The sequence below is a fragment of the Sitophilus oryzae genome, unplaced genomic scaffold (assembly GCF_002938485.1).
Source record: "Sitophilus oryzae breed Bouriz unplaced genomic scaffold, Soryzae_2.0 scaffold_1668_pilon_pilon, whole genome shotgun sequence".
NCBI classification, from domain to species: domain Eukaryota; kingdom Metazoa; phylum Arthropoda; class Insecta; order Coleoptera; family Curculionidae; genus Sitophilus; species Sitophilus oryzae.
The window spans coordinates 256,922-270,716 of record NW_022146356.1 but is presented as its reverse complement, the minus strand read 5'-3'; the positions used below and the strand labels follow the sequence as shown (position 1 = coordinate 270,716).

The 13,795-nt window shown below is 32.9% G+C and overlaps 1 protein-coding gene across 1 annotated transcript in view; it reads right to left on the bottom strand.

The window, feature by feature from the left end:
• The window catches only part of LOC115880959 (alpha-N-acetylgalactosaminidase), a 90,771-nt gene that overhangs the window by 26,362 nt on the left and 50,614 nt on the right, over positions 1 to 13,795 (bottom strand). The window contains exon 5 of the mRNA XM_030898301.1: positions 10,050 to 10,219. Within this exon, the coding sequence (XP_030754161.1) occupies positions 10,050 to 10,219 (170 nt within the window). The remainder of the gene's footprint in view (positions 1 to 10,049; positions 10,220 to 13,795) is intronic.

Here is a 13,795-nt window from a genome sequence, read left to right as displayed (position 1 = left end):
CGCGATGGGCCTCAAATATAGCCGACTTAAATTCCGGTTTATCAGTTCCGTTCTAATTTTATTTAAAAAATGTAAAACTATGATGTAGGGTAGACGTGTGGTAGACTCAATAATTTTTTTTTTATTTTACGTTGTGAATAAATGTTGGTAGTCATTAAAATTGTTATAAGAATATAAAATTCTAATAAAAATAGACAAGTTATATAATTATTTATAACCATAAACATCCGATACGCTACTGAAGCAGGTAAGTCAAATTGACGTATCTAAATTCTTTGACATCTAATCTTTGACAAGTAGTAAATAAAAGCAAAAATGCAAGAAAAAATATATAATTAGTTAATTTAAGTGAATTTCATAAATGATCGGTTTACTGCACTTATGTATATTATATAGTCACTTACTAGCGAAAAGTTGTTCCATTATTTCACTCGATTTTTGCCGAGATCTACCGCACGCTACACAACCAACTATTTTAGAGTCTTTTTCGATAAATCGCGATAGTGTCACTGTTAATTTAAGTTCTGCCCCAATTTCCATCTAGATTTACTACCTTTATACAACTATCAGTAGTAGAATAAATAATAAATAACATAAAATAAGCTCCGTAAAGACTAACAAATCCACAAAATTTCAAATCAAATTCAAATGTGTCAAATGAATCGTCAAACAGAACTGTCAAGAATCCCCACCCTAGAGTCCTTTTTCCGCTCACCATGCATGAATACATGGATAGCATTATGGTCCTCCCTTAGTCTTCTTATTCAAATTAGGAGCCATATTGACATTAAAATCAAATTTCTCATGTCAAAAAAATCCCAGACACCAATTTTCATTTAAGTATTGACGTTACTTCAGAAATTATTTTGAAAAAATCGAAGTAAAAATGGAACTTCTACACCCTGTATCTCCGAAACTCAGCATTTTAGGCCATACATTTATACGAAGTTTTTTACTTATTTTTATCTGCAGAATTTGCTACTGAAGTTTCCGGAATACAGTTCGGACCACCCTGTATAGGCTAAAGAAAAGCAAAATTGTTGTTTTTTTATGCGATTTTAGTAATAAGATTTAATATAGGTATATTTATGCAGTTCGTGTTAAAATATTTACGTGCCGACCCTGTTTAATAATGATATAGGTATTAACTTCGAAATTTCGTAAATTCTTTAGCTACGTATAATGAACAACCGTACCAACCATATGTTTTATTAGCGTTTAATATCAAGTGACGTTAAGCAACAATTCTGCAATAGCAAACAATATATAAAATCATTTAGATGGACGTTGTATACGGATAAGTTAATTATGCCACTTGGTCTATTTGGGTGTTAAAATATTACTAAGAAAAAAATCATTACAAAACACTTAATTCCTATAGCGGTTTCTCGCTACGAATGATCTTCTAGTCAATGAGTTTGAAGATGTTTTGAAACATTTCCTTTAGCTGCGAGCTGGGTTGCTTAAGATGGATATTTATGGAGCCCAAGTAATATTATACAGAATTAAGGTTCATTAACAAAATATCGTCTCATTTTATTGCAGCAAAATTACCATTATTGTTTAAAGAGTTTAATATTTGATTTAAGAATGTCATGTAGATAATATTAAGACTGTTATGTAGAAACCTTTAAAATAAACACTGCATGTACAGTACGTCTGTTCGTTCTGTAGCTACGGGGTATCCGTGAGAGGGGAAACGATATTCTCTCCATGTTTTTCATAAAAAATTAGACGACGCGTCCCATCAATAAAAATTCGACAAATTTGCAAGTAGCCAATAAAATGAGTGGGCGGAGCGATTTGCGGTGACGTACTCGTCAAGTCGACGTATAAAATACGACGTTGTTTATTTAAATGTTTTTTGTCCGCATTCCTTTCATAGACACAGATCCAGCAGACGTACTGTATACAATGTAGACAAATTCAACACGAAATACTGCTGTTTTCTCCAACTCTTCTTACGTTTATTTTTTTAGGATTTTAAGAGACCAAACAATTTAAAAAAAAATTATTGACATCTGAAACAAAACCTTTAAATTTTATTTTTAAGGTTTAATGTTAATCAAAGAGAAATTTTAAAATTTTAGTAATTACCTGTTTTCATGCTTGTCATCTGCTTGTCGTAATTTGTTTATACATAAGTGAACACGCAATATTGCATTAAAAGTATAGGTTTTCATTTTCTTTAATATGCATATGTCAAGGATAATAACAACTGGATTTTGTAACAGTTTTTTAAAACTTTCAAATGTATTTTTGGCAACGTCTTGATAGCCGTTATAAAAAACGTTTTGCATATTACTGATATTATGCTATTAAATGAAAACAAATGTTTGTATATAAATAATAAGAGCATAGAAAGCTTGCTTGTGTCAGGACAATATGTGTTATTTTTATTTTATTTAGGGTAAAATTAGGGCTGGTCACGTATGCAGAATGCAAGAAAACCGCATACCAAAATCACTGCTTTACGGTGAGCTTGTAGATGGTAAGAGGAAGCCAGGTGGACAACTCAAAAGGTACAAGGACATTTTCCACGAAAACTTAAGGGGGATTAACGTGCAGAATGAGTGGGAAGTAGCAGCTCACAATAGAACTCAATGGAGAAGAATTGTAAACTCAGTTACCAGCGAGAACCAAAAAGTTAAGAGGCAACAAAGCAATGAGATTTTTGAATGTCCGGAGTGCGGTAGACAAATAACATCACGTATTCGGCTTTTCAGTCACAGAAAAGTTCATGAAAGAAAACGCCTTGCGTGACTATCTTCTGATGCGTGTCAAATACTCGTCAGCGAGTAATGGCAGTATGTATGTATGTATGTAGATTAAAGTAACGATACTTTAATTGAAATCATTAATTTCAACTTTAGACTGAAAATTTTAGTGAATATAAATTTATTATATATGTTACAGTGAAAGTCGGAAATACAGTGATTGTTAACATTCACTAGGAAGCTAACAATTACGCATTGGACCAGTGAATGTGGTATTTTAAAGAGATTTGTCAACTTTTCCTAGTAGTCTCTAACATTCACTAGTGAAAGTAACATTTACTAAAGGTTGCCAGTAAAAGTTATTCCATTGTTGTGGCGAGTGTGACGAAGAAGAATGTTGTTGGAAGTTAGAAGAAATAAAACTTGAAGAATATTGGATCACCTCAATATTCAAGTTGATCCACATAATATATCAAAATTACAATTTACTTCTTTAGTGGGTACATTTATTAAAAATTATAGAAAATAACGACATAACCTTTTAAAAATATTAAAAGAAAAAACATAGTAAACATTTTGAAGTGTACAAAATAATTAAAAGCCGAGAGACACATATAGCCGCCCATACTAAAATATGTTAATAAAAAGTTCGTAGTTCTTTTAGTTTCAATTATCTCAAAAACTACGACTTTGACTAATTTTGATGTTATTACAAATTTTGTTGCAAATATTATTCCTAATCTTAAATTGAAAACCGCGTTTCGCTAGCTACTGTAATTTTGGAGTTACGATTTGGGAATACATAACATTTGAGCATACGAGTTCTCAGATCTAGGCCCAAATTGCGGCTACAGAGCAGCTTCTTAATATTCACAAAGGATGCACGGGCCTTTTCAATGCGAATCTTTATTTCTGAACAATAATCCGCGGTGCAGTCGACACTTGTACCCAGGTAGTCATACCTCTCTACTCTTTCAAGCTCCTCGCCTTCCGCGTACTGATGTTCATTCGGCACTCCAGTTTTAGTGACAGTCATGTATTTGGTCTTCATTCAACATTCCATTCTTAACTTATTGTTTTCTTGTTTCCGATAGGTGTATATTATTTACCTAAATTAAATATTAGTATTCCTAAATTCTCCCTAAAGAATGCCCATTGGTTCGGATAATTTAGTTTTCGGCCTAAATACTCCTATCCCTGTTCCTCTTTTGGTAGCATCAGTATACCACGTTATGATATGGCATTTTACCTGCTGAGTAAACGTTTCTCTCTTACAATTTTTTTATGGCTCAATACTACAGTGAGGTGTTTCTCAAAGTTATACATTCTTGGTGTCTCATCCACTAGGACTTTTTTTAATACACTTATTCCATAATTAAATTCGAAAATATTGATATTAGATCACGTTATTGTGGAAAATGAATTTAAATATCCTCCAAAAATTGTATTAATTATGTTTTTTTGCTTGTTTTGACCCAGTAGTGGTAACAATCTATAAATGTTCGATTTTCCTAAATGTATTGCCAACTAAATAGACGGTCGCAAGGGCCGGGCGTAGGAAGAAAACAAATCCCCTGGTTGAGGAACATCCGGAAATGGAGAGGTATACATAGCGCCGAACAATTGTTTGGAGTAGATGAAACAGGGATCAGCTCGCCATCGTGATTTCCAACGTCTGGGAGGTCTGACAGTAGGAAGAAGAAGATTGCCAACTAAACGAACAAAATCAAAATAGTCGACTGATTGAAATATTTCAATCATCGTTAATCGTTTATATCCCATAATTCCCATCTAGCTTTGCTCTCAACTTTTATTTCTATTCTACAATGCACTACACATTTTCGGTTTCAATTTGCAGTAACTAGGTATTTTATTAACTCGTTTTAACTTTCATTTACGGAAAATAAATAGAACCACCTGATTTCAGTCATTAAGCTGATTTATATGTGTAAATCTACGGCACAAATGTGTTTTTAGAAATAACCTACATTTGTATTTTGTTTTCCTTTTAAAGAAGACACACATTACACCAGTGAACAAAATACAGTTTCAACTAGATACTGACTTGATAATAATAATAAATTATAAATAACGCTTTATTGTACAAAAAGCCAAAATAGCTTCATCGACAAATCATTTACAAAACAAACAAAAGCACAAAAGATATACAAATAATAAAAAAATATCATACAATACAAATCGATTAAAAAAAAACAAATCATTAAAATTACAAATAAAACATACATGGACGTTGCAGAACACAAAAAAAGGTGTATCAATAAAATTTTACAATAGGAAAATTGTAAATGGATATAATCATGTAAGAGTTATAAATAATAAATATTAAATACTAGACCTTTAACCAGTGTGTGAGATGGTCGAAATTTTAAAATTCAAAATTGTTCATGATTAAACATCAAAAAACTCGTTTACCGCATATAGGACTCTCTCCAGTAAGTATGATTTCAGAGCTTTGCGAAATGCGGAAAAGAATGAAAGCGACTTGATGTTCAAAGGCATTTTGCACATTTGATTGCACATTTTTTTGGCATTGTCCAATATTGAGTCTTTAACTAGTTCTGAGCTCGGGGTTGGCAGATTAAAATCGTGCTCCGCATTCCTAAGTGGATAGTTGTGAGTTGCCCGTTCGGGAATAGCAGATATGTGCTTGCGGATTAAGCCAACGGATTCAAAAATGAATAAAGAAGGAAGAGTCAGTGTTTTGAAATTTTTAAAAAAAATCTGGCAGTGAGTTCTACTGTTCAGTCCCAATAAATATCGAACTACTCTCTTGTGAAGTTTGAAAATGCGATCAAATTTTATTGCGCAGCGCAGCAAGTACCCCAGAATGGGCATAACGAAGATGTGACTCAAAAAGGGCATACCTAATCGGCTATTCTAGAGGTTGATAAGTTAATTTCCTTAGAAACTGATCTTAGCGCAAAACAGGCAGCGCCTAGTTTCTTTGATAAAGCTTCGATGTGCAAGTCCCATTTTAAAGAGTTGTCTACACCAAGTCCTAAGAATTTCACAGAGTCCACGACGTCAATAGCGGTGTTATTAAGTACAAAAGGTTGTATAGTACTTTTATATGACAAAAGTTTAGTTTTTGATAGGTCGAGGCATAGGAGATTAGAATCGCACCAAGATATTAATGGTGTAACATCTGGGCCGCTCCAAATGAAACTAGTATAACTAGTAAACTAGTGATTTTACCGCTAATGTCTAGATTTGCAATGTCGTTGATAAACACCAGAAACAAAATAGGGCCAATTACTGAACCCTGAGGGACACCGCATTCTATAGGCTTACAAGAAGACATAGACGTACAAGAAGCTTACAAGAAGACTGAAAGACTTCAGGAATAAAATGAATGCTATATTAATCATATCTATTATATTTTTTTAATATTTCATATTTCACTTTATGTTTTTGTCCCAAAAAACATCGGTGACTCAGTTTTCATCATCACAAGATTGACCAAAAAAACTATTACTTCACGCCACCTCACTGTTAGGCAGTACGATTTCTAAAAATCTCACTAACAATTTAAATCTTTTTTTTTCAGTTTTTAAATATGCAAAATGTTAAATAATGATTTCCTCGCGTTATTCACAGTATACACACAATTAAATTTATCATTCATTCATTGGCAGCAATTTTATTATTGATGAAACATAATACAACTAATCGGTAGAGGAAATGCTCAATTTTACTATATGTATAATGAAAAAAAAACAGTTACAAAAATTTGAATTATAAATAATAATGATTTAGTAATTGCTTGTAGTTATTACCATAATTATTGAGAGTTATTCTGCTCGCTAGATTTTAAGATATCTAATTTTGTTACACAACGTGACAATGAACTTTTGTTGCTTGTTAAAATATTTTTAAACACCGTACAAGTTGGTCGATTTATACAGTCAATTATCGTTAAAATGTTTTGTGTTCTTTTTTATATAGAACACTCGGTGCTTTGTACGTTCGTTTTGGAGAAAGTAACAATAAAAATATTAACTAGGTAGTTTAGAGTAGATTATCATTTTACGTTTTCAGTCGTGCAGAAACAATTATTATCAATTTGGATATCTGACGAAAAAACGGAACTTTGAGACTATTTTCATATTTCATATTTAAAAAATATAACTGAAATCAGCTTTCTTGTTTCATAATATTACCATGCAATTTCTAATCGGTCGATTATTTAGATATAGAGTTATAGAGATGAGCGAGAAATCGCAAATTGCGATTCAATTGCAGCGATTTTAAAATCGCAGTCACATCCTGCGATTGGCTCTCATAGCAAACTGCGATTGCTATTTCTTCTATTTGCGAGTTTCAATTTAGGCAACCAGTATTACTATAGCTGCCATTTGCGACTTTGTTGCCATTTGCAATTTTGTTGCGATTGTGATTTTGTAAACTGGGACCGTGATTTCTATCTGTGCATTTGAATTTTTAGGAGTTGCTATTTGCGATATTATTACGAATGTAATTTTGTGATTATTCTGATAATATTTATTTATAGAGAAGGTATTATTTTCTAGGGTCACGATCAATAATATATCGGATGTTTCTCAAGAGCGGTTCACCCCTATAACTTTTTTATTTTTACTAATAAAAAAACGAGATTTGGTATGTTAGTATATGACATAAATTAGGATTGATTGACGTATTCAGTTGTTTTAGTCACTTTCGATTTCACCGGAAATGGCTATAACTTTTGATTTTTAAATTACACCTTCGGTATTTTTTGACTTTATTCGATAGAAAATGAAACTCTGTATAGAATGGCATATCATATGGCAACTTTTGACATTTTCGCTTAAAAAATCGTATTTTAAATTTCAATCTAGAATGTTATGGCTGAGTTTTAATTGCCTTTAGAGAATCGCAATTTTGCTCATCTGTACAGAATTAAAACCAATATATATTTTTATGAAGCTGCAGACAACAGCAATAAAATAATTGGCCTATTAAATAGTTAGATATAAACCACGTGCAACTTTTTAGTCGTCCAACTAACTCGTATAGGGGAAGGAAATTGTTTTTATGATCCAATATGGCGACACTAGCAAAATCAAAAGAGTACTGGTGGCAAAATGGTGATGCGCGTATGTAGCCTTATTACGATTAATATCACCGCAGTCATAACCATCTTGGTACATACTTCACTAATAGAACATTTTTTTAATAAAATGTTGTTTATTTCCTTATTTCGTAAACCTGCGACCGCCATTTCATATACACTGCTGGCAAAGGAACATTAGCAATAGGAGGTTTTCAATGCGATAAAAAAAAGATGGAGACGGATAAAGTGTCTTTTCCCTACCATCGTATAGGGGAAGTGATCATAGAAGTGATACGACGAGGGAGCACTGCGAGAGGGGGCGCCGGGCGGGTCTTTAAGACGCTTGTGTGGGGGCTACCGCCTACTAATAGAATAGAATCTAAAAAATAGAAACAGGACGGACAGTGTTGCCATTCAATAAAATGGAAATTATGTTGGCTTATCCCAAATCCCAAATCTTCTAATCCCATTATCTTGCCGTACGAAACAATTTTAAGAATGTTTTCTCTAGGCACATAACTTCTTTCTAAAATGAAAAGTAACATGCAAAACTTTGAAATCATTTCTAAAATAGCAAGTGCAATTCTATGAAATTGCAATACTGTACGATCATCCTAGCAGTCGCCCCGACACTGTCGCGTCGGTCGGCGGCGGCGGTGACAAAGGAATTAGGCCGAAAAACTTTATAAGGAGTAGCCGAACAGGGTTGCCGGCTTTGTTAGATTATAATTCCATACGAGAACAAAATTCTCGGTAGATCTTCAACAAAAATCAAAAGTACAGAAACAAAATAAAATATAGTATTTAAGTCAAAAATTAGCATTCCTATGTGTCGTAATAATAGATCACTCAAATAAAATACAAATATAATAAATATAACAAGAATTAGAAATAGCTAGGTATATTATTTGATATTAAAAAAAAATGAATTAAACAATATTAATATATTAATAAAAATATATTAAACTATAACAAGTAGGGATAGCAGTCACAAATTAGTGTAGCAGTCACTTTTTACCTTTGTACAAATTTTGATCAGTGATATCTAAAATTAATTTCATTTCAATGGGAAAGCTGTAGCAACTCTCAACTCTTTTTTCATATTAATATATTTTTTGACAGGAAAATCACTAAAATATTTGTCCGAATTTAGGTTCTTTCTTAACTTAAATTTTGTTTTTTGTTTACATTTTTTGGGGGAAAATATGGGTTCAACTTTAGTAGATGAATGAAACAAAATCTTTTCAAAAGATATCAACCTCTTCGGGCATGTCGCCAATACCGCGCCTAATAAGGAGTAATAAGGATTTTTAGGAATATCTCTGTCACTCTGCCAGTAGACAGAACGATGACCTGTATGTGTGTTATTACTAAATAAAATTTAATGAAACAATAATAAAGTCAGATTATACAGATTCCAACGCGGCAGTCGCTTAATTTTTAGTCAAATAAGTCAGCTTTTTAAAAGTGCTTCTATTGTAAAAACTAAAGACGCAGTTGAACATATCGTTAGATTTTTCTTTAAATCGGTAGATCGGTATCTTACAGACGAAACCGGTAGACCTGGCAACTCTGCGATGAATAGCTAGTTGCGGAGGCGCGGGAAGGGAAATAAAATAATGGCGATAAATAAAGGGCAGGGAGATGGGTATCATGAGTGGATGGGAGGTGGCGAAATTTCCAAAATTTGTTATCTTATTGGAGTTTGTCTAAGTAGACAGTCGTAGTGGAAGTGGAAACGGGGAAGTTGTTGTCCATCTCTGTTTAAGCATAGACTTTTTATAGGTTTCATTCCAATGCATGTAATTCCTATGCCTAGAGATCAATTGCCGGGCCTGTATAACATAAGAACGCAAATCTACCACATTATTTAATTATATATTAGTTATTATAGAGTTTTTGCACTCTAGTTCTCTACAAAACGCAAACTATTCTATTTTATTAACTATTATATAGTTATGCAGAGGTTGTTAGAGGAAGTTTATCTGGCAACACTGACAGCAGTCTCGAATTGACATCGACATCAGAGTCGATTTGCGCTCCCACCATGCTCATTCTTAATCCTGCCTACACGCTTACGAGCTGGCAACACTGTATCCCCCCTTTTATTTTGTGTCTCTGTCTGTCAACCGGTAATTTGTATTATTCTCTGTCGTATCCATTAAAATCCTATACACAGGAATTGAATGACCAGCTCGGTATATTATCATTATATAATTATAATTTATTTTCTAAAATATAAAATTAGTATAACTCACCATATCTGGATCATTCCAGTGTCCTGGTCCAGCATTGGGAACTATCACGTCTTGATTATTTCCATAATAATCAATAATGCTTTCTACGCTAGCCCAAGAGTCTTGGATGTCATCGAAATTCCTCCACATGTTGCAATGTTGAATAATCGACGAAAAATTCGGTGACATACCTATAACAAGAAAGAAAAAGTTAAATTTGAAAGAATTTTTAAAACGTCAATATTGAAAAGTAAGGCAGTAACAGACGACCGAGAAAAATCAAAGGTTTTCCTTGATTTAAGTAGAAACAATCTTCGGATTGTTACGGGGTTTCTAACAGCACATTTTCTCCTCAACGAACACCTCAGTAGGCTGAAGCTGAGAAACAACGGCGAATGCAGATTCTGTGGGGAAAATGGGGAAACACCAGAACACCTTATCACTGAGTGCGCCGAGACGACGACTATTCGTGCCATGAACTTTGGTATGGCTGATGTCGAGGATGGAGAGCTAGCCTCTATGGAGCCGTCTCTGATACTGGCTTTTGTTAAAGCACAAACTCAAGAAAGGGCAACACACAATAGATCTGTAAGGTCGCGGTGATTAACTCCCCCCTAAACATTCTACATTCTACAAGGCACTAACCTAACATGAGCTTTATTTAAACATTTTCAAACATTAATGATACCTAGATCTACTAAAATTGATTTTAGTATTCCTACCGGCCTACATGGCTCTAACAGTAAAGGATAAAAAGGTCTAAAGAGGATCTACAGCATATATCTATCGCATCGATCTATAGCATGTATCAGTTTCTCAAGAAAGGCCATCTCACACTTATCCACTCAAGAACGCGGAGCAAGATCTTTATCTATCTACCCCACGCTCAGAGTTAGTTAAAAGTTCAATATTATACAACTCGAAAAAAATGCACAATCACCTGCCATTTGTAATCAAATCAATAACATCATTTTCTTAATTTCGCAAAGCATTGAAATCTTATTTACTAGACAAGGCTTTCTACGCCGTAAATGATAATCGAATTTATAAAAAAAATATAAATTTTGATTGATTTTGAAAAATAAATATTTTGATAATCGAATTTGATCTTGTAAACACTGTTCTAATGTTTTCTATTACTATATATTTACCAATGACATCGAAATAAATTTATCTAGGGGTCATTGACATTTACTATAAACTAACTAAATATTTTTGAATATTATTTTTATTTTTTTATTCTTTTACATTGTAAACATTTATAAATGTTTATTTTAAACAATAAGACTGGCAATGTTATTTGTATAATGTTTTGTATTCTATTTTGTTTGTTTCTTTCTTTACTTTGTTTGTTTACTTTACCTTTGTCTACAAATTGTAATTTTTTTTTGACAATAAAGGCATTTATTTATTTATTTACTTTTTGAAGCGGATCCTCCTACCTTGTTTAAAAAAACGTTCCGTATGTTGGAAGTGCGACAATTTGAAGGCGACCTTGACTCTGTAACCCATTGATATACGTTGTAGGTACTGATATTCTCTAATTTTATGTATGATATTATTATACTAATGTAAAATTTATAACTTAATTATTGAATAAATTTACAAAAAAAACTATGTCAGGTCATGTGCTAGTAATAATATTTGATAATCAAACGCATTATATTATTATCATAAACTAATTTTATTCCAAAAAATGTTTAAAATTCAAAATGAATGTACTTTCATATGAGTTAATTATACAGGAACTATCCGAAACAAGAAATAACCATCTTATCTAATAGTCAAGTAGCATTAAAAGCGATCAAGTCAGTAACCATCAAATCGAAGTTGGTTAAAGAATGCCTAGAGAAGCTGAACAAATTAGGCAAAGATAATAAAGTCCTTTTACTCTGGATGCCGGTCCACCAAGGGATAGAAGGCAATGAAAAATCAAACGATCTAGCTAGAAAAGTAACGAACACTCCACTAACTGGACTAGAATCGTTCTTTTTCCCAAGTGGTAAACAACTTAACGCGGAACTTAAGAATCTGGAAGACTCCATCCGTAACCTGGAATGGAAACCCTCCAAGGGTCTAAGACCGTGGAAGAAATTTCTGGGAACTTATGACCGGAAAGAATCAAAGAGATATTCCTTGATTTAAGTAAGAACAATCTTCGGATTATCACGGGAGTTTTAACAGGATCATCTCCTCAACGAACACTTCGGTAGATTGAGACTAAGAAACAACGGCGAATGCAGATTCTGTGGGAGAAATGGAGAAAAACCAAAACATCTTGTCACTGAGTGCACTGAGACGACAACCATACATGTCATTTAGTATGACTGATATCGAAGAATAGAGAACTAACCTCTGTGAAACCATCTTAGATATTGGCTTTTGTCAAAGCCCCGAGACTGTATGATCAGTTATAACTCATTATAACTGAAGAAAGGAGGACACACATAGACCTCTGTAAGGTCGCGGTGATTAACTCCCTCCTATATATTCTACCATCCTACATTCTACATTTACAAGGGTTAATCATATTGTTTCTCATGTTCCTTTGTTACTTCCTGCTTAACAGTATGTTTAAATATTTCAACTATACGATTTTGATGTTTAATAAATAATTATTAAAAGGTGTTCAAAATTGCAATTCTTCATTGATTCACTTCGCCGATTGTCGTTGAATTGTTAAGCTTGTTTTGATCGCCGTGATAAAAATAAGCCATGAAAAATGTTAATTTTTCCATTTCCATGTTGAAAACAAAAGCTGCATAAAAAATATGTCGATTTTACAAAAATAGCAAAGTAAAAACTTTAACATTTTCAAGAAGAAATGACAAAAAATGGACATCAATAAAATAAAAGTTTGCTAAAATGTTTGGATCGGAAATACGATTCAACTTTCAACAAACACATTTTTGTTCTATTCTTAAACCTTGTTTTGCGTTGTTTGTCGATTATTGAATTAAAACACTCGTAATCTAGAAAACTGAACAGTTGTTCCAGTTTATTCTATTTAAAATCATTAAAAAGTTTAACGCCAGAATATTTATATGTTACGGTAGCGCCAATTAAATACGTAATTTAATGAAACCGATTAATTTTTCGAATAAATATATATAAATGCATGTATGTATATCGAAATGCAAATCTAATTACCCTCCGATTTTTGCCTAATAAGTTCCATTTATATATCGTTTGCGATTTAGGACAAGTGGTCGATGATGTAAATGTCATTATCCGTACCCGGAGTCCAGTCGGCCACGACAAAAAAGAAACACGCGCTTGTTTACATGCCACGACCTTGATTTATTCGAATTTTTCGAAATGAATAAGGTTCAGTTAACTTTAAACCGAACGAAATTCAATTACAGTGTGGATATTTATCGGTTTATGCAAAGACCGGTTTTAAATTTTATTTAATGTGGACGTTACGCAACTATCAGAGTTTGTATAAGCGAATGTTGTAGGTACGTTTCATCAATAAATTACGCGAAACGGATTTAGATTAACCCAGTTCTATTTTTATCAGATCAGAGTTTGGGTGTCTTCTGATTAACGAGATGTATTCGCAATCTCGACGTAACCTTTTGGTTTGTTCGGTTTTAAGCAATGGGAGTGTCATAATTTAGCAATATTATGATTGACCCTATTGTATCTGGGAAATTGAAGAATACGAAGATTTAACTGAAAATAGACCCACCTTTAATTCATCATTACTTGTAGTTTCTTTCTATTGAAATCCTAATAGAGAATCTTATAACGAGAGATACCTT